The sequence below is a fragment of the Lynx rufus genome, unplaced genomic scaffold (assembly GCF_022079265.1).
Source record: "Lynx rufus isolate CCGP_SWC_20201006 ecotype Redwood Valley unplaced genomic scaffold, mLynRuf1.p SCAF_4, whole genome shotgun sequence".
In the NCBI taxonomy this organism is placed as follows: domain Eukaryota; kingdom Metazoa; phylum Chordata; class Mammalia; order Carnivora; family Felidae; genus Lynx; species Lynx rufus.
The window spans coordinates 25,750,728-25,776,752 of NW_025814856.1; the positions used below are offsets into that span (position 1 = coordinate 25,750,728).

At 41.9% G+C, this 26,025-nt stretch overlaps 1 protein-coding gene across 12 annotated transcripts in view; it reads left to right on the forward strand.

The window, feature by feature from the left end:
• The window catches only part of PXK (PX domain containing serine/threonine kinase like), a 74,266-nt gene that overhangs the window by 12,543 nt on the left and 35,698 nt on the right, over positions 1 to 26,025 (forward strand). For 11 of the 12 annotated variants that reach the window (XM_047094490.1, XM_047094492.1, XM_047094482.1 and 8 more), the window contains exons 2-4: positions 12,652 to 12,702; positions 14,603 to 14,650; positions 23,006 to 23,192. In XM_047094490.1, coding sequence (XP_046950446.1) covers positions 12,652 to 12,702; positions 14,603 to 14,650; positions 23,006 to 23,192 — 286 coding nt within the window. Of the gene's footprint in view, positions 1 to 12,651; positions 12,703 to 14,602; positions 14,651 to 23,005; positions 23,193 to 26,025 lie in introns of those variants that run through there. The other variant, XM_047094489.1, reaches the window with a different exon arrangement.

Below are 26,025 nucleotides of genomic sequence, written 5' to 3' on the forward strand. Positions count from 1 at the left end.
TCATATTTGTACACAGCTTCTGTGCGGTGCCCAGATTACGTTCAGCTCAGATTTACACAGACTGCAGTTTGTGAACGTGCAGGAGGAGGTGGGTTTCTTAGCGCAGAGGTAGTAAAGTCAGGAGACTAGGCCAGGAGGTATTTTGAGAGCTCTGCAGCTATTTCAACTGCTATTACCCAGGCCTGAGTTCCCGTACTTAATCTGCCCCTCTTTCCGGGCTTCTTCCTCACTTGAGGGACTGGTTCTGCCTGTTTAGCTGATCTCTATCCATCAAAATGAGGGGTGTATGATGTGTAAGCATCCTGCCTAAGGCCATAGAAGGAGGTAGGAACTGCTGTGTCCCTGGGTCAGACAGGCCTAGGGTGGAGTCCAGTCTCATGACTTCCTAGCTGAGTGCCCTTGTTTAAGGCATCTGTCCCTCTCAGAGAGGTGAGGTTCTTGTGAAAGAGAAGTAGCTGCAGGTACCTCCAGGCAATCCTGGGAGATGGGATAAGCTGAGGGACAGAAGAATAAGTGTCCCCAAACATAGCGGTTACTACCTTCAGCTCTGAAGAGATCGATGGTGGCGTAGTGTGTATAGTCACCTACGTGGTTATGATTGGAACTAGCATCTCAGGAGAATACGATGATGTTTTCAGGCGAGGTAGAATAAATGTATGTGCAGTCAACCCTCCCTCATCCTTGGTGGTAGTGATCAGTTCTACTCTGTGGAAACCAGTAGGGACTTTCCTGCCTTGATTCCCCGTAGTTTCAAGCTCCTCTCCCACTAAATATTTTACCACTCCTGATTCTAGTAGAATAATTAACTTATTTGACTTTCATCTTCTGTTTTTCCACTCTCTCCAGTACAGTAAAGATGCTGGTGAGTCATAAAATGACTGAAAGTTCCCTTGCCAAAGGAAAAAAAGATGATAGCTTGCATTTATCATTGATAACATACTGTGCCCTTATCCGAGCTCAGACAATTTCAATCCTTACCACTCAGGCTTCTTTATTTGAAAGTAGCATGTTTTAAATTACATGTGTAGCAAACCAAGGAACTTTTAGAAAAATTATTTTTCCTGATTAGGAAAGTAATATATGTGCTCATTGAGGATAACCTGAAAAATATGAAAAAAATAGCTAAGAGAATTTAAACCACACATAATTTCACTCCAGAGACAACTACCGTTAACATTTGTTATAGTTCTGTCTTCCTATCAATGTTATCACAGTTTTCTATCCTTTTTAAATATTTAACATTATAATGTACACCTTGCCCTGTGTAATGAAAATTTATTTTAATATACCCTTTTAAAGGCGTGCAGATTCTTCCACTATATAGTTAAGCCATAAATAGCTTATCCATTGTCTTATTGCTAATATCTAGGCTCTTTAAGGGGAAGGCTTTTTACTTAGCCCCTTTAAAAGTGGGCAAATGGGCACCTGGGTGGCTCAGTCAGTTGAGCGTCTGACTTTTGATTTTGGCTCAGGTCCTGATCTTAAAGTTTGTGGGATCGAACCCTGTGTCAGGCTCTACGATGACAGCATGGAACCTGCTTCGGATTCTCTCTCTCCCTCTCTCTCTCTCTGCCCCTCCCCCACTTTCTCTCTCTGTCTTTCTCTCTCTGTCTCACAAATAAATTAATAAACATTAAAAAAAAAAAAAAGGCCTAGAAGGGGTGCCTGGCTGGCTCTGTCAGTGGCGCATGTGACTCTTGATCATGGGATTCTGGGTTCAAGCCCCACATTGGGTATAGAGATTACTTAAAATCTTAAAAATAAATAAATCTAAAAAAATAATAAAAGTGGGCATAGAAGGTGGGACAAGAGAGGCTGGAGTAATGGCATTCACTGTCAGAGATCAGAGACTGATAACATTGTTTCCTATGTTCAAAGAGAAGGGCTCCTTTATGCTGTTCCCTTGGTGCCCTTCACAGAGCTTTGGCCATCTCCTGTGCTTACTGAGTCGGGCCATGGTGTAGTCACCTGCACACACCTTATTATGCTTGCTATTTCTTTTTTTTAAAATTTTTTTTCAACGTTTATTTATTTTTGGGACAGAGAGAGACAGAGCATGAACGGGGGAGGGGCAGAGAGAGAGGGAGACACAGAATCGGAAACAGGCTCCAGGCTCTGAGCCGTCAGCCCAGAGCCTGACGCGGGGCTCGAACTCCCGGACCGCGAGATCGTGACCTGGCTGAAGTCGGACGCTCAACCGACTGCGCCACCCAGGCGCCCCTATGCTTGCTATTTCTTAGCAGAAAAGAAAACTAAGTTACAAAGCCGGCCTCTGCTGGATGCTGTAAGTGTACAACCTCATCTAATATTTACTGCCATCCTGTTGGAAAGGTACGATTTTGTAGATAATAAACTGAGGCCCAGAGATACAGCAAAGTTAGGTCACAAAACTAGTAAGGGCCAGTTGGGCTTTGAATTGGGTCTCTATGACTGGGAAGCCAGGCCCTTTCCCCTGGGAGACTAGTGGTTGTGGCATGGGGAAAGATGGGGGAGGAGCGCACAGTGTGGCTAGTCATCAGTTGCATCAACCTCGAGAAGGACTCCAGCAGCCTGACTTTGGGGCAGTAGCACATGGGGGCAGGCAGAGAAGGGGCCCCAGGAGGAGAAACACTTCACTCCCAGCAAGTACTCAGGTCGTTACCAGCTTAGGGCGTGAGGGTTGAGAAGGGGGCCTCCCTCGGATACCAGAGCCCACATAAAAATCATTATTTCCAACCAGATCAGAGTTTGCGTGTTTTCTGTCTTTTCTAGCCAGTGAAATATGTGGTGATTAGTTCTCTGAGGTTATGTTCTCTGCATCTGTTTCTACACTTTTAGGGCGTCGGCCCAAGAAATGTGAGGATTACTGGAGGTCATGTTTCATTTTTAATTACTACTTAATTGAGCCCCGGATTTTTGAGTTTTTTTCCCCTTTGCTTTGACTTAAGATGGAATTCATGGGTTCCCATTTTAGCAAATTATGTAAATTTGCTTTGGTGCCATTTAAGGGTCATTGTACTATAGAATGCTATAGGAGCTGCTGTTTAAAATGTATCCATTCTGTAGTCATGTCTGAGGCCAAAAGGATTTTTGAGTGCTTCTTTGCAGTGTTTCTTCTTGCTGGAACATCAGCTGTCTTTGAAGTTGGGTGTGGCGAGCAGCTCCCCTGGCTAGGCAGGAGACTGTCCCGCAGAGGAGACCATGGACTTCAAAAGGCCTGGAGAAGGGAGAAGCATATGCTAAATAAGGCGGTGGCTCTCACTGCAGGCATCAAAGCAAGTTTATGATGTGTTCCTTGTCCCTTCTGTGAACACAGAATAGAAACCGGAGAACTTGTTTTGCATAAAGGTAAAGCGCGCAGTTCTATGATTCAGTTAGATTTATTTATTTATTTATTTATTTATTTATTTATTTATTTATTTAGAGAGTGCACGCTCACACGCACAAGTTGGGGAGGGGCAGAGAGAGAGAGTCCCAGGTAGGCTGTGCACTCTCAGCGCAGAGCCCAACATGGGGCTCCATCTCACAAACTGTGAGATCATGACTTGAGCTGAAATCAAGAGTCGGATGTCTAACTGACTGACCCACCCTGGTGCCCTGATTCAGTTAGATTTTAAATGAAGTTTATTTCACTTGGTTGAAAAGGAGATACAGTTGGCTTCACTCACCTGCACAAATTTAGGTTAAGATAGTGGAGATTCATCAAATGCCTTTAAAAACCCTAATGCTTTCATTTGTTTTGGGGCAGGTTTTGCACATTATATAATAAAACAAAGGTACATTTCAGCACTGGAAATCTACAAATGAAACAATAAATAATGAATACTTAGCAGAGTAAGGAGTAATCATTAATTCTAAGTGAAATATTAAGAATTGTAAGCAGCCAGGCAGGTGGCTGGTGAGCTGAGCAGAAGTCCTGCGACTGAGAATTTCCCCAGAAACCTGGCTTTCCCTTCAGGGTGATGTTGCCCTCTGCCCATGAGCTGCAGCTGTTGTGCTGTGTGATACCATGGGGTTGAATATTGAATCCACTGAAGGGATAATAAATCAGGGCTTGGGAGATCCACAGAGACTTTCTTTTTTAAAAATATTTTTCTTTTTTATTATTTAAGGATAGTTAACATACAATGGTATATTAGTTGCAAGGGTACAACATAGTGATCCAACGTGTCTATACGTTACTTAGTGCTTATCAGGGTAAGCATAGTCATCATACGATGTTATTATAATATTATTGACTATAGTCCCTATACTGTACTTTTCATCTTTGTGACTTATAACTGGAAGTTTGTACGTCTTAATCCCCTTCACCTATTTGCCCATACCTGCAGCCGCATGGAGATTTTCTTGAGCGTGCTCTTTGACTTTTCCTTGATGTACATGCACGTGAAAAAGAGCAACATGCTTCTTCCTTCCCAAAGGAGCAATCAATCAGTTAACAAATGCCCACCAACTGGTATTTGCTGCACTTCTTATTGGCCTGACCTTGTGGTGGGTGCTGTTTGCAATACAAAGAAATGTGTGATCCTAGCCCTTGAAGAAGCCCCCCCCCCCACCTACCTGCCTTCCCCAGACACAGGTAGATATAGGACAAAAATAGCAGTAATGTGATTAAACAGCCAGCCTTCCCAGGTGTTGACCTGCGAAGAGGGGAGTAGATAAGGGATGTTTAGGGTACCCAGAGTCTGACTGAGTAGAGGAAGGTTTGAGTAGAAGGAACAGGTTAGGACACTGTGGTTAGGTGATAGCAGAACATGGAAGCTAGGCTAAGGAGTTGGGTTTTATTCTGTGGCCAGTGGAGCCTGAAATGTTCCCGAGCAGGGAAAGGATAGTGTTGAATGTTTAGTGAGCTCACATGTGCTCAGCATTCTTTGCGGGCCTTCCTTTGAAGGGAAAGTGCCAGGAGGAAGCGGATTTGGGGATGAATACAGGGGAGCGATATGGCTAGTGGGTAGTGGAGACCTGGCCTCCTATCCCAGATCTATAACTTTCTAGTCAAGGCATTTATCCCTTCAGAGACTCATTGCCCCCAGCTGCAAAGTGAGGGTAATGGTTCTTCCTTACTTGCTTCAAAGGGCCATCTCCAGATGGTTCGATGGTTCTACCGCTACAGGGCCCAGTGTGGGGACCCCCACAGGGCTCAAGTTAGGTACATACTGTACCCTTGAAGAGGCGAGGAGGGTGGGGATAGAGGAGGCTGTGAGGTTTGGTGGGTGCTTGGTTCATTAGTTTCCTTCCTCTCTTGAGAGGGTTTTTATTTTTGCAGTGTGAAGCTGCTTCCTATTTAAGAAGTTTTAGAACCATGGTTCTCACCCCTGGCTGCACATTACAATCACCCGGGAACTTTTAGGCCCTACTAATGCCTGTGCTTCCTCTCAGAGAAGCTAAATTAGAGTCTCTGGGAGGTAGGGCTGAACCATGGGTATGGTTTTTTGTTTGTTTGTTTGTTTAAGTTCTCTAGGTGATTTGGGGTGCCTCGGTGTCTCGGTTGAGTGTCCGACTTTTGATTGCAGCTCAGGTCATGATCCCAAGGAGCCTGCTTGTGATACACTCTTTCCCTCCCTCCCTCTTTTCCTCCCTCCCTCTCTCCCTCTCCCCTAATGCTGTGCTGTCTCTCTCTCTCTAAAAAAAAAAAAAAAAAATGGTGTAAGTTCTCTAGGTGATTTTAGAATGCAGCAAGCAGGTTTGGGACCCTCTGTTTGAGATATAGTGATGTGGGGACACTGACATGTAAAATACCTCCAAACAGCTGCCTTTGTCTCTCTGTACTTTGAGTCTCTGAGTAAACCTGATTATCTATGCCAAAAGGGAAGGGAGAAGAATTAACTGGGTTAATCTGGTTTGAAGGTTTACTGAAGTTTTGGTTTTAGCTCATTTAACACTTTTTTTTTTTTTTCAAAATGAACTGTGTTTATAGTCTCAGTAAGGTCATTTGGGGCCAGACAGATTCAAAATAAGTTTTCCTCCTCAGTGTTTCCTAAAATGTCATCCAACCAAGGCATCTTTGGATATCAGCTATTGTGCAGGGAAATAAATCTTCAATACTTTTTTGGGAACTCAGAAAACAAAATGCCAGTGGGGATGCTTGCTTGGAAAATGGCCTATGTAGGAAGCGTTAATCAACAGTTGTGGAACCAACAGCCCCAACCCTGCCCCTGCCCCCCTCAGGATAGGAGTCAATAGATCGACATCACTAGAAATGAACCACCTGAGTTCCACCAACTAGTGAGGACCCCCATCTTTCAGGGCTGCAGGAAAAACTCAGGGCACCCTCCCCTCCCCCCGCCAGGTCACTGAGCACTGCTGGCCATGCCTGACAGGTTGGAAGGTCTTGGGAATCAGGTATTTGGGTCACACTCCCAGTCAGCTGCTTCCTAGTTGTGCGACCTTGGACAGCTCACTTAATTTGCTGAGCTGGACTGAGATCTCCCCTCTAGGCAGCTGTGAGGATGGAATGAGAAGTATGGAGTAAGGGGCTTAGCAAGTTTCCTAGAACCAGATCGGTCCTCATTTTGTTACATCTCTCTTCTCTAACCTCACTTAAGTCAGAAATTACGTGGTCCTGATGCCTTTCCAGTTTGAAGAACTTCACACCAGACCACACTGACCAGCGCAATGCTCACATGCCAGGGCTTGACAAGGTAGCCACCCTGCCCCGCCAAGATAAAGGGTGTGGTATTGTGAGGAGGGGCAAGAAGAGGGCCCTTTGGGGGAAGTGGTAGCAGATGGCAGGGTTTGGTGGCAGGCCGAGATCTGTGTGACTCAGGGCCACACCCCGCAGCTCCTAGCTCTCCCTTTGTTGCCTGATGGGCCTTGGCGGTTTATTGTCTCTTTTATACATGCTGCAGTTTCCGTTCCACATCAGAGATGGTGGTAAAGATGGGAATGATTCACTGGAAGATTCTGGGCTGCTGACTCCAGCTCGGGAGGAGGAGGCCTGACTTCAAATGTTGGGTTTCTATTAGTCTCCAGGGCACTCTCCTCTCTGCTTTAATAAGAGCTACAGCCTGGTTGCAAGCAGTGGACAGCTGTGCTGTGTTTAGTTTACAAATTGGAGATTTGAGGTGAAAGTACTTCCTTTTGGTCAAGTGGATGGTGGTACCAGGCAAGCTAAAAAAATTCAAATGTTTTGTAGTTAAGGACCACCTTGTTTCACTAAAGTGGAATAAAAATATTTCTGAGCAGAGGCACCTGGCTGGCTCAGTCAGTAGAGCAACTCTTGATCTTGGGGTTGTGAGATCGAGTCCCAGACAGGGGGTAGAATTTACTTAAAAAAAATATGGAGATATATATATATATATATACATATAAACATATGCACATATATATATACACATATACATATATACATGTATACATATATATACATACATATATACACATATATATATACAGTTCAGTGGAACCTGAATGTGCCTTAATGTGTTTTTACACAATGGGTGGTGCTTTGAGGCTGCCAGTAACTAAGCAAACTCTAGGTGGACATGTGTGTATTACAAATGGTATTGTATGTGAGGTACCAGTGGGCCAGGGGCTATGGCCAAGGGCAGATGATGGCAGAAGTAACCCTAGCACCATCCTGCATCCCAGGCCTTCATGGACTGGGACTACTGGTTTATCAATACACCTGAATCCAGGCTTCTCAATCTTGGCACTATTGACATTTGGGGCCAGGTAGTCCTTGGGTGGGAGTGGGTGTGGGGGTGGGAGTAGGCTGTCCTATACGTTGTAGGTGTTTAGTAGCATCTCTGACCTCTATCTACTAGATGCTAGTAGCACTCCCCCATCCCCTGCGACAACTAAAGATGTCTCTAGACATTGCTAAATGTCATTTGAGTCAGAAGAATCACCTTCTTTGGGAATCACGGACCTAAATATAAAGAATGTCTTGGCAGGAACATTAATGAGGATATCATTTTGGCTACCACAGTCTGACACCATGACCCAGGCATTATCTTTTAGTTACTGCTTCCCTTCTGCCAAATGCTTTTCCCAATCATTATTATGTGCCATTTTATAAACAAGTTTTTTTTAAAGACAATATAGTAATCTTAATCACAATAATAGACACATTTATAGAGTATCAGTAAAGAGGCTTCAGGAATACCTTAGCGAGGATACTATTAGCCTGAGCTCACACTCTCTTTCTCAAAAATAAATAAATAAACTTAAGAAAAAAAATAAAGGCACATGGAAGACTAGAACACATAATTGTTACTGTCAATTTGAGGGAGAGGGAAGAGGAATAAAGGGCAGGGAACATATATAAAGGAGTACAATAGAATAGGAAGATGTTTGCCAGTTGAATGGTATATAACCTATTCTGGCACAAATATATGTTCAGGAAATTCTGAATTTTATTTGTTCTATTCTATTCTGTTCTATTTTATTCTACTCTACTTTTTAAGTAACTCTACCCTCAGTGTAGGTCTCAAGCTCCTGACCCCAAAATCAAGTATTTTGAGACACGTATTTAGAGACAAGATACACTTGTCACATATTTAGAGACAAGTTTAAAAAAAAAGTCTAAATTGTGTTTCTTCAGAAGGAAGGAATGGAGGGGCGCGAGGCTGGCTTGGTTGTTGGAGCGTGTGACCCTCCAACACATGTTGGAGCATGTGATCTTGGGTTTGTGAGTTCGATCTATCTCCATGTTGGGTGTGGAGATTGCTGAAAAATGGGATCTTGGAAGAAGAAGAAAGCAAGAAATGGGGTCAAACTGTACATTTCTTTTTTTTAACATTTATTTATTATTTTTTTAATGTTCATTTATTTTTGAGATAGAGAGCACAAGCTGGGGAGGTGTAGAGAGAGAGAGGGTGACAAAGGATCTGAAGCTGGCTATGTGCTGTCAGCAGAGAGCCCGATGGGGGGCCCGAGCTCATAAACTGTGAGATCATGAGCTGAGCTGAAGTCAGACACTTAACCAGCTGAGCCATCCAGACACCCCAGAACTGTATGTTCCTTGTTCAGACTTACACCCCAGCATGGAAGAAGCACAGGCACTGGAACACTGTGGGTGCTTAGTTGATGTTTGCAATTGGCAGCAACATCTTTGTAAAGCGCGGGTCTAAACTTCAAACTCAAAGAATATAAAGCAAGACATCGGTGTTTACTTAGCACCTACCAAGTGCCCAACATTGAACTGGAATTTTTAAAATTACTTTTATTCCTCTGGTAAATCATAGTGAAATAATAAATGTTAGAGGTATTTTTGAGAATTAACATTTTCCCTCAATTTTAGATCTGAAAAGAGCTTGCCTATGATGTAGTTGTTTGGAAGTATTCAGTTATATGTGCTAATTTCAGCTTTACTCTAAGAATGTTAAAAGCTCAGAAAATTGGGGCGCCTGGGTGGCGCAGTCGGTTAAGCGTCCGACTTCAGCCAGGTCACGATCTCGCGGTCCGTGAGTTCGAGCCCCGCGTCAGGCTCTGGGCTGATGGCTCAGAGCCTGGAGCCTGTTTCCGATTCTGTGTCTCCCTCTCTCTCTGCCCCTCCCCAATTCATGCTCTGTCTCTCTCTGTCCCAAAAATAAATAAAAACGTTGAAAAAAAAAAAATTAAAAAAAAAAAAAAAAAAAAAAAAAAAAGCTCAGAAAATTTGCCAGTAAGACAATTCTGGAAAAAATGAAAATTTCCAAGCTAAAGGATTGATCCCCAAAATGTAAGAATGTCATATGGTTTCAGCATTTTCTCTTTATGTATTCAGAAATAATTGCATTAGCATGTTGCTTAAGAGATTTGTCACACCACACAAATAACTCTTAAAACATTTATTTTATATCCCCATATGAAACCAGCTAAACATAGATTCCAGATACACAGTTGATTCACTCATAATTGAGTGGATATTGTTGAATTACCATGTTTTATATATTCCTGAGAAGACAGGAATTTCTGCTATGTGAACTTCATCAACCTTTGCTAAATAAACAGAATGGAAATGAATGATAGTGTAATATGATCTGTCTTAAAATCCACTTACCGGGTTAACAATGCTTACTTGGCTTTGTTTTCTAAATAACCTATTTAAATGAAAATTAATTTGGTAGAAAGGATTTACCGAATACTGTGTTGATAAGCATTTGTTGAGTAGTGACTACAAGTAAATCATACCATCCAAGGATATTAAAATGATTCTGAGTATTTGAGGAAAAAATGTTAACATTCTTTATATGATTTAATCTATACCTTCATCATGATTCCCTGTGTATATAAGCAGAAGGCTGGACTAGGTCTGTGTTTCCTGCTTACTTATTAGTAAGAATTACTGGGGAGGCTGTAAAAACATCTAATTCCTAGGTTTCTAGCCTAGAGATTCTGATTTAGTATGTCTGGTGCAAAGCCTGGGAATGTGTATTTTTAATACCCTCTCTTCTCCCTGCTCCGGAGCAGGGAGATAGATGTTAATAATCAGGCCGGTCTGGGGGTCACTGGACCTGGAATGCCATCACTGCATCTCTATTCCACCTTTCACCTGTTTTCTTAATCATGGCCTTCTCTAGCTGACGAAGCATATAAAATGGAAACTCTGAACACTGAAACTCATGGATCTTAGTCTTCTTTTTTCTTTTTTTAAATTTATTTTGAGAGAGAAAGAGCACACATGGGAGGGGCAGAGAGAGACGGAGAGAGAGAATCCTAGCAGGCTCCACTCTAACATGGCTCCAGTGTGGGGCAGGAACCTATGAACTTTGAGATCATGACTTGAGCCCTGAGCTGAAATTAAGAGTCAGATCTTAACCAACTGAGCCACCCAGGTGCCCATGGATCTTGGTCTTCTGATTGCTACCACAGCTAGTTTTGAATGCCTAAGGTTAAACTTTTTATTTTAGATAATTGTGGATTTACATGCAGTTGTAAGAAATAATGCAGAGAGATCCCATGTATCCATTACCCAATTTGTTTCAATGGTAATGTGTTATAAAACTGTAGTACAGTATGGCAATCAGTACATTAGCATTGATACAGTCAAGATATCGATTTAAATATCTCTCATATCTTAGTGTGTTCAGGCTACTATAACAAAACACTATGAACTGTGCGGCTTATACACTACAGAAATTTATTTTCTGTAGTGTTCTGGATGTTGGAAGTCTGATATCAGCGTGGTTGCCTTCTGGTGAGGGTCCTCTTCCTGGTTCATAGCTGATACCTTCTCAAAGTACCCTCATGGTGGAAGGAGCAAAGAACCCTTCTGGAGCCTCCTCGATATGGCACTAATCCCATTCATGAAGGCTTCACTCTCACAACCTAAGAACTTTCCTCAGGTCCTGTCTCTTAATACCATCATTTTGGGGGGCATTTCAATATGAATTTTGGGGGGACACAATCATTCAAACCATAGCACCTCACTTTCTTTTTAAAAAAAAAATTTTTTTTTTAATGTTTATTTATTTTTGAGACAGAGAGAGACAGAGCATGAATGGGGGAGGGGCAGAGAGAGAGAGGGAGACACAGAATCAGAAGCAGGCTCCAAGCCATCAGCCCAGAGCCTGACTCGGGGCTCGAACTCACGAACCGTGAGATCGTGACCCGAGCTGAAGTCGGACGCTCAACCGACTGAGCCACCCAGACGCCCCCAGCACCTCACTTTCTATAGCCACACCTGCTTCCCTCCTCCACACACCCTACTACCCCAGCCTTAACTCTTAGCAGCCACTAATCTGTTCCCCATTTCTATAATTTTGTCATTTCATGAATGTTATATAAATGGAGTCATGTAGTTTATAATCTTTGGGGATTGGCTTTTTCACTCAGCATAACTCTGGCAGTTCATCCAAGTTGTGTGAACCACACCTTTTTGTTTCTAAGTGTTTTTCCATGATATAGATGTAACAAAGTTTAACCATTCCCCTGTTTAAGGACATTTGACTTTTTTTTCCCTAATTTTGGACTGTTACTAATAAAGCTGCTCTGATCCTTCGTGTACAATCTTTGTATGAACACAAATGTTCATTTCTCTCAGATAAATGCCCTGGAGTACAATTGCTTGGTCATATGATATTTGCACGTTTAATCTTTCAAGAAACTGCTAAATTGTGTTCCAGAGTGACTGTGCCATTTTACATTCCCACTGGCAATGCATGTGTGGTCCACTTTCTCTGGATCCTAGTCAGCATTTGGTATTATTTTTTGTGTGTTTGAGTCATTTTGGTTGGTGTATGGTAATATCTCATTCTGGTCTTAATATGCATCTACTTGATGACTAGTGATATTGAATATCTTTTCATGTACTTATTTGCCATCTATATATCCTCTTGAAAAGAATGTGTATTCTGCTGTTGTTGGATGGAGTGTCCAACAATGCTAATTAAATCTGCTGGTCTGATATATTGTTGTGGTGTTGTTGAGTTCTATATTGTTCCTGGTTTTCTAATTGTTCTATCAATTGCTGAGAGAGGGGTATTGAAGTTTCCAACTATAATCATGGATTTGTCTATTTCTTCTTTCAGTTCCATCAGTTTGTACTAATTCTGGCGTTGGGTACATACACATTTAAGATTTCTATGTCTTGCTGGTGGATAACTGTTTTATCTTGATGTAATATCCTTCTCTGTCTCTAGAATTTTCTTTGTTCTGAAGTGTACTTTATCTGATATTTCCACTTATATTTTTGATCCTCTGATTTGGGTATTTTATAACTGAGGCTCTTTCCCCCCTCTTTTTTAGGAATATATCATTCGGGTGCAAAGAGGAATTTCTGTAGAAAACAGCTGGCAGGTAAGCTTTTTTTTTTTCTTTTGTCATTAGAAAAATGTTTATATGTTTAAAAGTCTGACTCGGGGCATCTAAAAATCTGGAAAAACCAAAACATGGTTAAGTATGAATCCTGTTTCTTTTAGATATAAACCTTCAGCTTTAAGATAAATATTATAATATAAAAGGCTTTTCTGTTTCCAGTTGTTTGGTTTAATTTGTGTATGATGTTACCACAGAGAGTATCTATGAATTTGTTCCCCAGTTTGGCCCAGAGTAGGATAGATAGATAGTAGGCAGATTCCTGGTTTTGTTCTTAGTAATTCACACCTCCTCCCCTGCAGCCATGGTGTGGGTGGGGAAGGTTAGAGTTAAGTCCATCAGGTAGAAAGGCTAGATAGCACCTTGGATATTGTACAGCTTGGACACTGCATTTCATGGACTCCCAAGTCCGCTCATGGGCAAATGCTAGTGCCAGTTCCCTCACTGTGTGTAGGTGAGGGTTACCTTACAGCCCCAGGGTCTGCTCTCCTCAGGGGTGGCCTCAGAAAGAAAAGAAAAAACTTCCTACCTAGATCCGGGTGTCCTTTCTATGTCAGTTGACTTTCAGAGGGTGGCTGACTTCTGTATAGGGGCCATTTCTGTGCAGCCTAGTAGGTAATTATAATGACCCTCCTCCTCTCTCATCTACAAAAAAAATCTTACCTTGTGCTTCAGGCTTGAACTTTCTCTCACCCTAAGCAGTCTTGGACCACAGTGGCCCACACCTGATCTTTCCCCTTTGCCTGAAATTTCAAATGCTTTTTGTTTCAATAATTATACTATTTAACATCTAGTGAGCATTTCTTCTAGGCACTGGTTCAAGCACATCGATTCACCTAACCTTTAAAAACAGTTCTATACGATTGTATTACCCCATTTTACATTCAAGAGGTAAGTAACTAGTCCAAGGTCATACTCAGATCAGTGACAGAACAGGGTTGGGATTTGCATATTCTCTGTGATTAACCGCTGTGCTACCTTTTGCTCCTTTGTATTTATCGGGGATGGCCTTGTATTTAACTCTCTGATGTATATTCAACAAGCAGGGCAACAGCATTGTCCTACCAGAAGAATGAATCCTTGAGGCAGTTTTCTAGATGCAATGCATTAGAATCCTTGGGATACTTAACAAAAATGTAGACTCTTGGGCCCCACCCTGGACCTACTGCAAGAGATTCTCTGAGGGTGGAGTCCTAGATGATCAGCAGGTAATTCTGCTCACTAATATTTGAGAATCATCAATAAAAGTTGAAGTCATACCATTCAAAAGCAAAATAATTTCCTTGCCCAGAGCCTGAAGAACTAGTGGAATTTGATTCTGGCCCAAGCAATGGTATCAAGCAGAACTAAGAAAGAATGTATAGACAATGGAAGGTGGATGTCTGCTGGGAGGGAAATGCAGAGAATCTGGGAGAGGTATGGCCTCTCTGCCTGCAGATGCAGTCCTGTCTCTAGAATGGTGGGATCTTAACTGGGGGAAGTTTTATCCAGGGCAAGGATGAAATGGCCTCAAAGCTATCCATTTCCTTTTACTTTGATTTCATGTTCAGTAAAACTTTTTTTGGGTAAATCATTAATTCATCTTTCCAGATGCCTGGTTAATGAGAAGGATATTGAAAGGACTATTCACTCTGAAAACAAAATCATTCTCTCTTACCTGTTGGCATCTTGTGTGTTTGGCTGGCATTAACCAGTTTTGTATGACCCGGCCAACTCTGGGTCTGTTTTCTGGGCCTGTCTAGTTAAGCAAGTTAAGCACCAGGTATGAGCCCTCCTACGCTTAGTGCAAATGCCTGAGCTCTAGAATGTCAATAAATATTAAATAAGGAAATGAAAAGAGATGGTCTTTGCCAAATGAAAACACCACTGTCTTGTCTTACAGATTGTGAGGAGATACAGTGACTTTGATTTGCTGAACAACAGCTTGCAGGTAAATATTTGAAAACACTAATGACGCACGTTCATTGCTTGGGCTGTCTTAGAAATTAGTTGGAAATGACAATATCAGGAACAAGAAATCAGCAAATTTCCCTGGCAGAGGAGATAGACTTATACTTTAAACAGATGATGTGTGGCTCTAAAAATAAACTTTTGGTAACATGTGATTTATGATAGTCACCTTGCAAGTGAGTACCTTTATGCAAGACTGCATCCTTACCACAGCCATGGATGCTGTGCATCATCTCCTTTGCACAGATTGGGAATGACTAACTAAATTGCTGGACTTGTTCACTTAGAGCTGGGACTGTCTCAGACTCTCTCCACTGAACTAGGCTGCATAGTCAGTTGCAGATCAATACTCAGCAGTAAATAGAGACTCAGTCTTTTTCAATGTAATTTTTTCTCTCTCTTTTTTTTAAATGTTTATTTTGAGAGATAAAGAGCATGAGCAGGGTAGGTGCAGAGAGAGAGAGAGAGAGAGAGAGAGAGAGAGAATCCCAAGCAGGCTCTGTGCTGTCAGAGCAGAGCTGAACTTGGGACCCCATCCCATGAACTACGAGATATGACCTGAGCTGAAACCAAGAGTCACATGCTTAACCAACTGACTGAGCCACCCAGGTTCCCCGTAACTTTTTTCTCTTAAATACATATTTCTAAATCCCTCTAGTTTAAATATTCCCACTTTGGTGGCCATAATGGACAGAGAAATGAGCTGCAGAGCCTTTTTCTGGAAACAGATGTGCTTGAAGGGTCCTAGAGGGGCTTAAGCACCGTAGTGAGTAGTGGCAATAGCACTCGTGTCTCCATTCAGCAGATTGGTCTTCAAGTGCCGTGGGTTACTGCAGACCATTGGGCTTGTGTCATATCTCAGATTTGATTGGTAATATAAATCTGAGCCAGAGCACATGGCTTGTGACCAGCTCAGCTGGGAGGTGAAGCACTGCTCCCTTCATCGGTGAACGAGCCATCACATATTATTCTGAGTGACCTCTGATCCTGCCCACAAAAGTCAGTCAGACTGCAGGCTGGCAGGGAGCAAAATGCTTCCTTTCCTTCAAAAGGCTGTGGTCATTGATAAGACTCTCGAAAGTAGCAAATGTAGTATCCAAACTTTACCATTATTTACAGCCCTGCTGAAAACATGAATGCTTAACTTTCTCTCTGGTAGAATTGGCCTGAGTTGTCTACAGACCTTTATGTAATTGGCAGATGGTTATGCATTTGCCAAATGCTGTCTTTTTAAATTTTAATTATAGTATGACCAATTTAAATCTCCAGATAAAATATTGGAAGAGATCAGATTCTACTCATTGATGGGTTTAATTGGTTTATGGATTTTTATAGCATAGCCTTTCCACTTAGACAAAAGCTGGGTCTGTGGTGGCACTGTAGATGAGGCACCGAAATGCAGTGTATTCCAACAGTGGATTTTCTCCACAAGTCTCTCTAGACATTTCCATGCAACATTTCCACCCTGGCATGAGCTTCTGGGAGCCAACTTTGGGCCTACTGTGTGTTTTCACCACAATGCACAAGTGAACCTTTGCCCAGTGATCTTCGTACAGTGTCATTCAGCCAGGAGTAAGTCTTATGGGAGGAAGGTTTCTGAACTTGAAATTGCCTAGGCCCAGCCCCCAAAAATGGGGATGGGAGGAAAGGGTTTTATCTCATATTTGTTCTTGCTTAGGGGATGTAAGGTTGAATCTCTATGACTATTCAATGATGGCCTTTTTAATATAATAGAATTTTATTTTTGCTTCAGTGTAATTTTCCCTTTTAAAATAGGCACTTTCAGTGTGCATTTTATTTCAAATGCAAATATCCACATGTATTGATGTTGGCTTATGCTGGGCAGGATATGGCCAGACATCATTTCAGTGGGAGGTTTTTCTAGATCCAAGTAAACAAACAGAAGAAAGTACACACAGCTTTTTGGCAAGAAAATAATTTCAAAACAACCTTCATAAAACAGACCAAAAAGACTCTCAAAACCACAGAATAAAACTGTGACTGTGATTTTTAGTGTCTGATTACCCTTCTGACGGATAAATGAGTTCCTGCTGAAGAAAGAGAAATATAATACACATATGTGGAGTTGTCTGACTCCAATAGGAAAAATGCCAAAATGAAAAAAAAAAACAGGATGTAAAATTATACATGCAATATAATATAATTACATGAAATGTTTAGAAAAAACGATTGGAGGGAAATATGCCAAACTATTAACAATGGTGATCCCCAGGTGGCAGGATTATGGCTTATGTTTTTTTTCTGGCTCTTTATACTGTTTTGTACTTTCCAAGTTCTTTATAAACAAGCTCATATAAGCTATATAAGCAAAACATTTTTAAAAAGCTTCATTTCCCCAACTTTTTATAGTGAGCATATTTTGTGGTAATAGTGAAGAAGAATCACTACCTTATTTTTTTTTTAATGTTTATTTATTTTTGAAAGAGAGAGAGAGGGAGGTGCCTGGGTGGCTCAGTCGGTTAAACATCTAACTTCAGCTCAGGTCATGATCTCACAGTTGGTGGGTTCAAGCCCCACGTCAGGTTCTGTGCTGACAGCTCTGAGCCTGGAGCCTGTTTCAGATTCTGTGTCTCCCTCTCTCTTTGCCCCTCCTCCACTTGTGCTCTGTCTCTGTCTCAAAAATAAATAAACATTAAAATTTTTTTTTAAAAAAAGAGCACACAAGTGCACAGGGGAGGGGCAGAGATAGAGAGGGAGAGAGAGAATCCCAGGCAGGCTCTGCACTGTCAGCACAGAGTCCAACACGGGGCCACAACTCATGAACTGTGAGATCATGACCTGAGTCGAAATCAAGAGCTGGACGCTTAACTGACTGAACTACTCAGGTGCCCCTCACTAGCTTCTTTTAAAGGCAACATCAAATTAGTAACCATCTAGGGAAACCACACACAACAACATAAAGGAAAGGAGCAGGAATTGAAATTATGGGAACTGAGCCCAGATTGGGAAGGAGTCCAGACTCTGCTCCTTATGGCAGGGAGACCTTGGGTCAGTTATTTCCCCTCTCCATCCTCACTGTCCCCATCTGAAACAAGGGGTTGAACCAGATGACTTCTCAGGTCTGTGGTAGCATAAATGTTTTGTGATTTGAATTTTACTTCCCACTGTTGACATAGGAGAGAGAGAGACTCTACTGTGTTCCCCGGTGGAGGGGGTTGGGAGGAGTGTTGGGACAAGTTAAGAGTCTGTTGAGAGCTCAGAACTCCCTAGAACACTCACTGGAATATGATTGAAGGCAATTTGCAGACCACTGAGATCTGATATTGAAAGTGAGAAATTGACAGATTCAAAGTTTGAAGGTCACTCCTCCAGACAAAAGCTAGTTTTGTTAAAATTGCCACATAGTTTGTCATATAATTTGGAGGCTTCTACTTATGGGCCAGATTATGGGCTCTAGACTTCACTTTGGTGATCATTCCCCCTTTGCCTTGTCACTCTGCAGGTGTTATGGATGGAACTTTGGGGACTTCTCCACTGGCTTTCTTTTTTTTTATTCTAAATTTATTTATTTATTTTGAAAGAGAGCACAAGCAGGGGAGGGACACAGAGAGAGGAGGATCCCAAGTAGACTCCGTGCTGCTAGCACAGAGCCCAACAGAGGGCCCGAACCCACAAACTATGGAATCATGACCTGAGCCGAAATCAAGAGTTGGATGCTCAACTGACTGAGCCACCCAGGCGCCCCTCTACTGGCTTTCTTGTTCTCTTCCCCATATACAAGAAACTCAAGAATGAAATGCATAGGGCACGTTAAAGAGGAAAGCTATCGAAAATGGGATGGTGAAGTGTCATGGCTTGAAGCTATCAATGTTGGAGGCGTGTAGGAAATCACTAGATTAGTGACTCAGTTGCTCTCTGTGCTAGTACTCTCTTTCCCTCCCTTTTTAATTTTTATGCTTTAGAGAGAGAGAGCATATGCAGGCAGAAGGGCTGGGGGGGGGTGGAAAGAGGGAGAATCCTAAGGAGGCTCTATGCCCAGCATGGAGCCCGATGCGGGGCTCAATCCCACGACCCTGGAATTATGACCTGAGCTGAAATCAAGAGTCAGATGCTCAACCAACTGAGCTACCTAGGCACCTCTCTTTCCCTCCCTTCTAATGAGTCATTGGACTTCTAAGTTTTATATTCTGTAATTGTCAAGCATTTTAGAAATCCTGGGAGAAAGCTGAAAGACAAATAAGTGTCTCTTGAATGCTAATCTTTTTTGAAAGGCAAGATTTTAAAATAACACACATATTGCATACTTCTAATGCTTGTAGAAATAGTTATTGTGAGATGTTAAGGAAGAGTAGGAAAAAACCTCTAGTCTATCCAGCAGACTGGCATAGCAGGGATACTGTAATTCCAACTGTTGGCAAATAACACTTTGTTTCACCTGATGATTTGGAAGAGCTGATGGGATGTCTGGGGCAGATCAATACATTTTCTTTCCTAAAATGAAATTAAGCTTGAACAAATAGATTGGTGGAAGCTTGAAGGCCAAAAAGTTCAAAACAAATACTTTATCAAACTCATTTTCATATCCCCACCATGAATGAAAAATAGCCCTGTTGGTGTTTGAATCTGATGATGTCAGATGTGACTCTTCCTGTCACGAGTCATGTGGGATTCAGCTGGATAGATGTTGGGCAGGTAGTGCAAGGGAAGGGGCAGATATTGGTTTATGGTAATTTTTAAGAATCCTTGCTGTATATATGGTCAGCTTTATAAGCAAGAGTTTTTCTTTTTTTTTAATTGAAAAAAATAGTAAATGAGAAATGTAAACATTTCATAGTATAGAAAACATTGGTTGTCCAACCCAATCTGAGTTAGCTGTTCTTAAGGTGGTAGTGGCAGTCCTTTTAGACATTTTTTTGGTGCATGCATAATCCATATCCCTGGACTTACACATGCACACACACACACGCACGCACACATACACACGCTGTTGAGATTATATTCTGCAACTTAATAAAAGTTTTTAAAAGAAAAAGTTATGTTTTTAGTAGTACCTTTGATTATATTACTCAATGCTCTAGAACAAAAATAATAATAACAGTAATAATAAGGTGATTCACTTGGATGTGTACTAGCTGAGTGATGTGCTTTCTTCTTAAGTATGCTTTAATAAAGAAACTGCTATTAGGTAAAGCTGAATTGTATGAATGAGGAAAATGACCTGAAATTTATGTGTCTTAGCTGGCAGCTAATTATGCCATGATAGAAAATTCATTCTAAGTATGCTCTGACACATTTTCATAATTATGTTGGAGAAATAGGCAATTTATGATTGTCAGCCAACCTTTTCATCTTGTCCAATATCAAGTTCAAGGTCTTCAGTGTTGTTTGAAAAATACACAGGCTAAATTAGGTTTGCCCACATGGGTGGTTTACATTGCATCCTTGTCTGAATTCAAGATGCTCTTCTCTTTAGACTTTCCCCTCAATCAATATGCATGTCACTTGGGCTGCTCTAATCTAAGCACAAGTGTAGAATACCACTGCTCTTTGAAAGTGATTTTGCTCATTAAATTAAGATACCAATGTGATGCTTTGTTAAGTTTCAAAAATAGACTTAATGGGGCACCTGGGTGGCTCAGTTGGTTAAGTGCCCAACTTCAGCTCAGGTCATGATCTCACGGCTCATGAGTTCAAACTTCACATCAGGCTCTGTGCTGACAGCTCAGAGCCTGATGCCTGCTTCAGATTCTGTCTCCTTGCACCACCCCCACCCCCACCACTGACCCCAACCCCACGTGTGCTCTGTCTCTCTCTCAAAAATAAATAAACGTTAAAAAATAAAATAAAAAATAGACTTGTAAAGTTTTAAGGGATCTGGAAAATGATAGATTGAGCACCTATATTTACTTTTCCTTCCTTCTGAAGCCACTCTAAAACAGCAGTAAGTTGATCTTACACACACACACACACACACACACACACACACACACACACAGTCAAGGACAAATAGAATAGGAAAGGATAAAGCTACAACAAAACATTTGAAGCTGAAAATCCAGTGGATGAGAGCTAATTAAGTAGATATGGGAAGGCAGAATTCTGAGCTGGGAGGCAGATGGATAACCTCATTGTGTCTCAGTTTACACCGCAGAACCTCCAAAAGGTTTAGCACAAGGTGCTGCCTCCAGTGGGGGGCAAGGTCAAGCTGAAATCAGAAGTTGAGAGTATGTTTAAGAAACAGATCTCCAGATCTTCCCCCATCTAGCAACTTACACCTGCTGCCCTTCTCCCTCCAGCAGAAGATTGGAAGTTTATTATCTGGAAAGGGTAGAATAATTGGACTGGGGGATGCAGGCACAGTTAAAAATAATTACACAGTACATGTCAGCACTGCCTCTCACCCCCAACTTTGCCCCCTTCCAAAAACCTTCTTCCTTTTAGCTCACAGAACATTACTGGTCAGACCTAGACCCTCCAGGCAGGGGACTGGAAGATTTGGGAGGAGGGGGATCTGCCCAACCTAAGAAGAAAGAATTAAAGGTATGGAGATCACAGGTTCTCCCAATGAAACAGCTGAATGAGGTCACGTGCTAAAATAAAGCCCACAGCAGTTAAGTCCCAGCCACTCACTGAGCCCTTCTAGTCAGCTTTTGTTGCTGTGCTCTTCAGTATAAGCAGGCATCCCAGGATCGCCAGGTTCCTAAGGAACACTTTTAACTTGAAAGATAACAATGAAAACAAACAGGAAAAAAGGAAAAAAAAAACTTTTGTAGGCAGAATATATACAGCAAGAGGAACATTACAGCTACTTCAGAAAAAAAATTATTTTTTATAATCTCAGAGAGATAAGAAATTGCATTATATTCAGGATACTGTTAAAAAAAAGAGTACTTAAAAAAAGATAATAGTAGAAATGAAAACTCTTTAGAAGAGCCACAAGATACAGGAAATATCCCCCAAAATTTGTTCAGTAGGGAAAAAAAAAGTTGTTTAACAAAAGTGGAAAATAGGAGTGAAGAGATAAGAATAGAGGACCAGTCCAGAATGTCTAACACTGGAATAAGAGTTCCAGAAAAAGAAAGCAAAGGGCATGGAGGGGAAGAAATAATGACCTAATACAAGAAAATACCAAAGATATTCATAAGGATATTCGTTTCCAGATAGAAAGGGCTACATACTCAGCACAGAGGCTAGAAATAGGCCTGCAGAGAGGCACGTGCATGTCACAAACTGAAGTCAAAGAGAAAAACCTAAAAGCTTCCAGGGAAACAAAACAAAACAAAACAAAAATGGCAGCAAGAATCTACTGTTAACAGCAGCACTGGAAGCTAGAAGACAATGAAGTAGTTCTTAGAAATCCTGAAGAACAAATATTTCCAACTTAGAATTCCACATCAAGATTCTCTGTCATTCAAGTGTGAGGGTAGTATAAAGACATTTATACATGCAACTTTTCCAAAATAATTGACTTCTGCAGCACCATTTTTAGGAAGCTGACGGAGAGTATCTCCACCAAAAATCAGGGATTCTCTACAAAAAAAGAAGGTATGGATATAGTAATGGGGTTCACGGGAGAAAGGCAAAAGCATCCCTAGCATGATGTCCCAGGATGCCAGTTCTGCAGCAGAAGTGGGGACCACCAGTCCTGCCTGGAGCAGGGACTCTTCAAGAAGATGAATTGATGCATTTTTGTATCTGAGTATGTTGAGAAGATGCTTAGATGGAGAGCTTGGAGTTGAATAGAAAACTAAAACAAACAAACAAACAAACAGAAATGACCAGTTGATAAAAAGGAATAGTAAGCATGGCTCTCTGGCTCAGAGGTGAATATCACTTAACCTAAAGTAAGCAGGGATATTGCACTAAGTAAAAATTATAACTATATTGGAGGGATTAGGAATAGGTTGTGCAGGGGATGAGATTAGGATTGTGAAAGAGAACTTAATCCATAATGGGAAATTAATAGATAATGCCTAAAAATGAAAATTCCTAGTGAATGTTCCCCTGTACCAAAAAGATTGGCTCAGAGAATTGGATGCCGCTGTCTCGGGGAACGGGGAATGGCTAGGTCACCTGTTGGCAGAGGTATTTGTCAGGGGAGAGTGTCATGGGACTGCTAACAATAAAAAAAAACTATTTGACTCTTGAAATTACATTCATGTATATGTTTGGTAAAAAGAAAACACTTTTTTTAAAGTTTTAAAGTTTCTATGGTTAATATAGCATTTTATCAATTCTCAGTTGCAGTTTTTCACATTTTATCATCCCTCTGAAATTAGGATACATCTTAATGAAATATGGCGGCTCAGGATTCTGATATTGCATCTTCTTTGGGGATGGCATGAGTATAATACTTTTTCTCTTTTAATTAAAGATTGCAGGCCTAAGTCTACCTCTTCCTCCCAAAAAATTGATTGGTAACATGGATCGTGAATTCATAGCTGAGAGGCAGAAAGGTCTTCAGAACTATCTCAACGTTATCACCACAAATCATGTCTTGTCTAATTGTGAGCTGGTTAAGAAGTTTTTAGATCCAAACAACTATTCCGCAAACTACACTGGTAAGCAAAGGGGTCTCCGAGCTACGGTTGCATGACTAAAGAGGCACTGTTCTTTGCTGGAGAAGACATGTGGGAGAAACTCTCCTTCCAAACGGGGACACGTGTACATTTGTTATAGGGCATTATTCCTTTACTAATACTTGCCTGATTGTAATTTACTGTAAGAGTATAAGAAGAAAATAATTACTTCTAAAATGTGTGTAATGTGTGCACAGAAGAATATGAAAGAGAAGTTATTGTGTGTGTGTACTTGGAGTCTTTTATTATCTTCCCTGGCAGAACAGAAAGTAAATAATCCACAATAACCTAATTTGATTTTTAATTTGGCTCTCCTTTCGTACTTACAGTATATAGCATGTCTACTTTCCTGGGAATTACTTTATTTTTTTTTAAGTTTATTTATTTTATTTTGAGAGAGAGTGTGCTCAAGTAAGGGAGGGGCAGAAAGAGGGAGGCAGAGGATCCCAAGCAGGTTCTGCACCGTCAGCACAGAGCCCGATGGGCGACTCGAACCCATGAACCGTGAGATCATGACCTGAGCTGAAGTCGGATGCTTAACTGACTGAGCCAGTCAGTCAGGCGCCCTATCTGGGAATTACTTTAAACTGAGTGGTTCAGAAGGGTCCTCTCTGTGTCTTCCCAGTTGTTCTCAGAGACCCGCTCAGTGCAAAGCCTAAGGAGCTCTTCCAAATTTTCCCCAAATCAACCAGGGGACTGAGGTGGAGAGGGTGCCAGTTATACACAAAGCTAACGTCAATAACCTAAGCCGGTTGTCAGCAGAAGGAGTGATTAAATATTCAATATGCCTTGGGGTGGCCTTGAAGAGACCCATGGAAACTTGTAGAACCGAGCCAGAAACTAGAATTTGACTGAGCTGTTAAAGCTGACCCATGCTTAGAGTCTCAATGGAACTCTGGGTATTTTTAATAAGCTGATTTCCTTGCTAAGAGAATAGATTGTTCACACATTACATCTCATGTCCTCAAGACACTGCTTTTGAAGTCATTAGAAGGAGGCACTTTTATTCCTGTTTCAGAGAGAGGGAAATAGAGGGCTGCCTGTCAGGTACCAAACTTTTCTACATAATAAACTCAATCCAGGGAGCTTTAAAAAAAAATCCTGATGCCTAGGCTGCCCTCATGCCAATTAAATCAAAATCTCTACAGATGGGGGTGGGGGCTCCTGGTTTGGAAAGCTCCCCAAGAAATTCCAATATGCAGCTGAGTTTGAAAACCACAGCCCTTGGGCCTTGCTACTCACAGTGTGGTCCTCTGACCCACAGCACTGGCATCACTGGGAGCTTGTCAGAAATGCTGAATTCAGGCCCCATGCCAAACCTACAGATCAAGGATCTGATTTTAACAAGGTCCCCAGGTTATTTGCATGCACATTAAAGTCTGAGAAGCCTCTGATGTACCTCCTTTCTTCTCATGGAAGTACCTGCAGAGGTAAAAATGCCTTTCTAGAATGCAGCCAATAAAGGAAAGTTTAGTTCAAACTCACGTTTACTCTAAGTTACAAAATTGAACATTAAGTTATTACAAGGCTTTTATTCTCCCCCCAGTTGTTTTTTGGTTCATACAGGAGAAAAGACATCACAGGATGGGGCTCCCAGGACAGCTTAGATTCTTTCAGTGTGGCATCTCTCATGGCTTTCAGTCACCATGCTTCACCTCGATCATTCCCAAAATTGTCAGATGGCAAACCATCTGGATTGACTGCTATCAAATCAGCCTTCACCTAGCCCCGTTCATTGGTTTGTCTACTTAGTTCCTGAGTGTCTGCTAATGTGCTCCTGAGGGCAAGCATCAAGGTGCAGTGCCTACATGATGATGCCGTTCATCCCATAGGCTCTCACTGTCTGCTCTGCCTGTGCTGTGTGCTGGGTGCAGGTCCGGGTGTCGGGGATGCAGGTGCAAGGAAGATGCGCTCCCTACAAGCAGGGAGCTTGTACCAGGAGTACATTGAATTACCTGGGGTCAGAGCTAGAAAAGATTTGGAGCAGGCATGTCAAGACCAACCCTTTCATTTCATAGATGAGAGATCACCTGAGAGGAAAGGCCTTACCTAGGGCTGCACATTCGTATGACTGTACAAGCATACAACGTCTGTTTTCCAGTTAAGATGCTGCTTTGCCCCTGGAAGATGATCTGATCCCTGTATTTCCTACTACTGTACCCCTCACATGCTACTATTTTTCTTGATCTTTCTCCTTTCCCCCTGTATGGCAGAACAGTCAGGAGTCCAAAGCATATGTGGGCAGAGGTATAATAAGGTTGCTAGAGACTCCCACCGGAACCCAAGTGCTCAAGAAGGCGGCACAGTCCTGGAATGAAACAGTAGGGGATGGAGGCTCTTTGCAGAGCATATGCTGATTTATTGCCCCTTTTGAATGAAACTGTCAGAACTTGTCTTGTCTCTAGGCTGACCCACTAGCAGCCTCGAAAGGGAAGCCCAGGCAGCCTCCTCTGTACCAGCTTGACAGCCAGTCCCTGGAAAGCCAGGTGGACTGGTCCAGGCTTCCTGAAACTCAAAGCATGGCCTGTGGTTCCTGAGGACACTCTGCATACCTCCACCATGTGGCACCTCTCAAAGCAGGGCCACTTCCCCCTTTCATTTGGGTAATGTCTCCACCTCTTATCCTTTTCCAAATGGTCTGTGGTCACCACCCCTTTCCACTTCAGCAGGATGTGCATGCTGCATTCATGTGGCCAAAGTCACCAACGCCACTCTTGCTGTCTCTTGCTCTGAGGTTGAAGATGCCTTGTTGGAGTGGGGACTCTGATGCCACAACAGTGTCCAGGTGGTAGGTAACTAGGAGCTTCAGGGCACC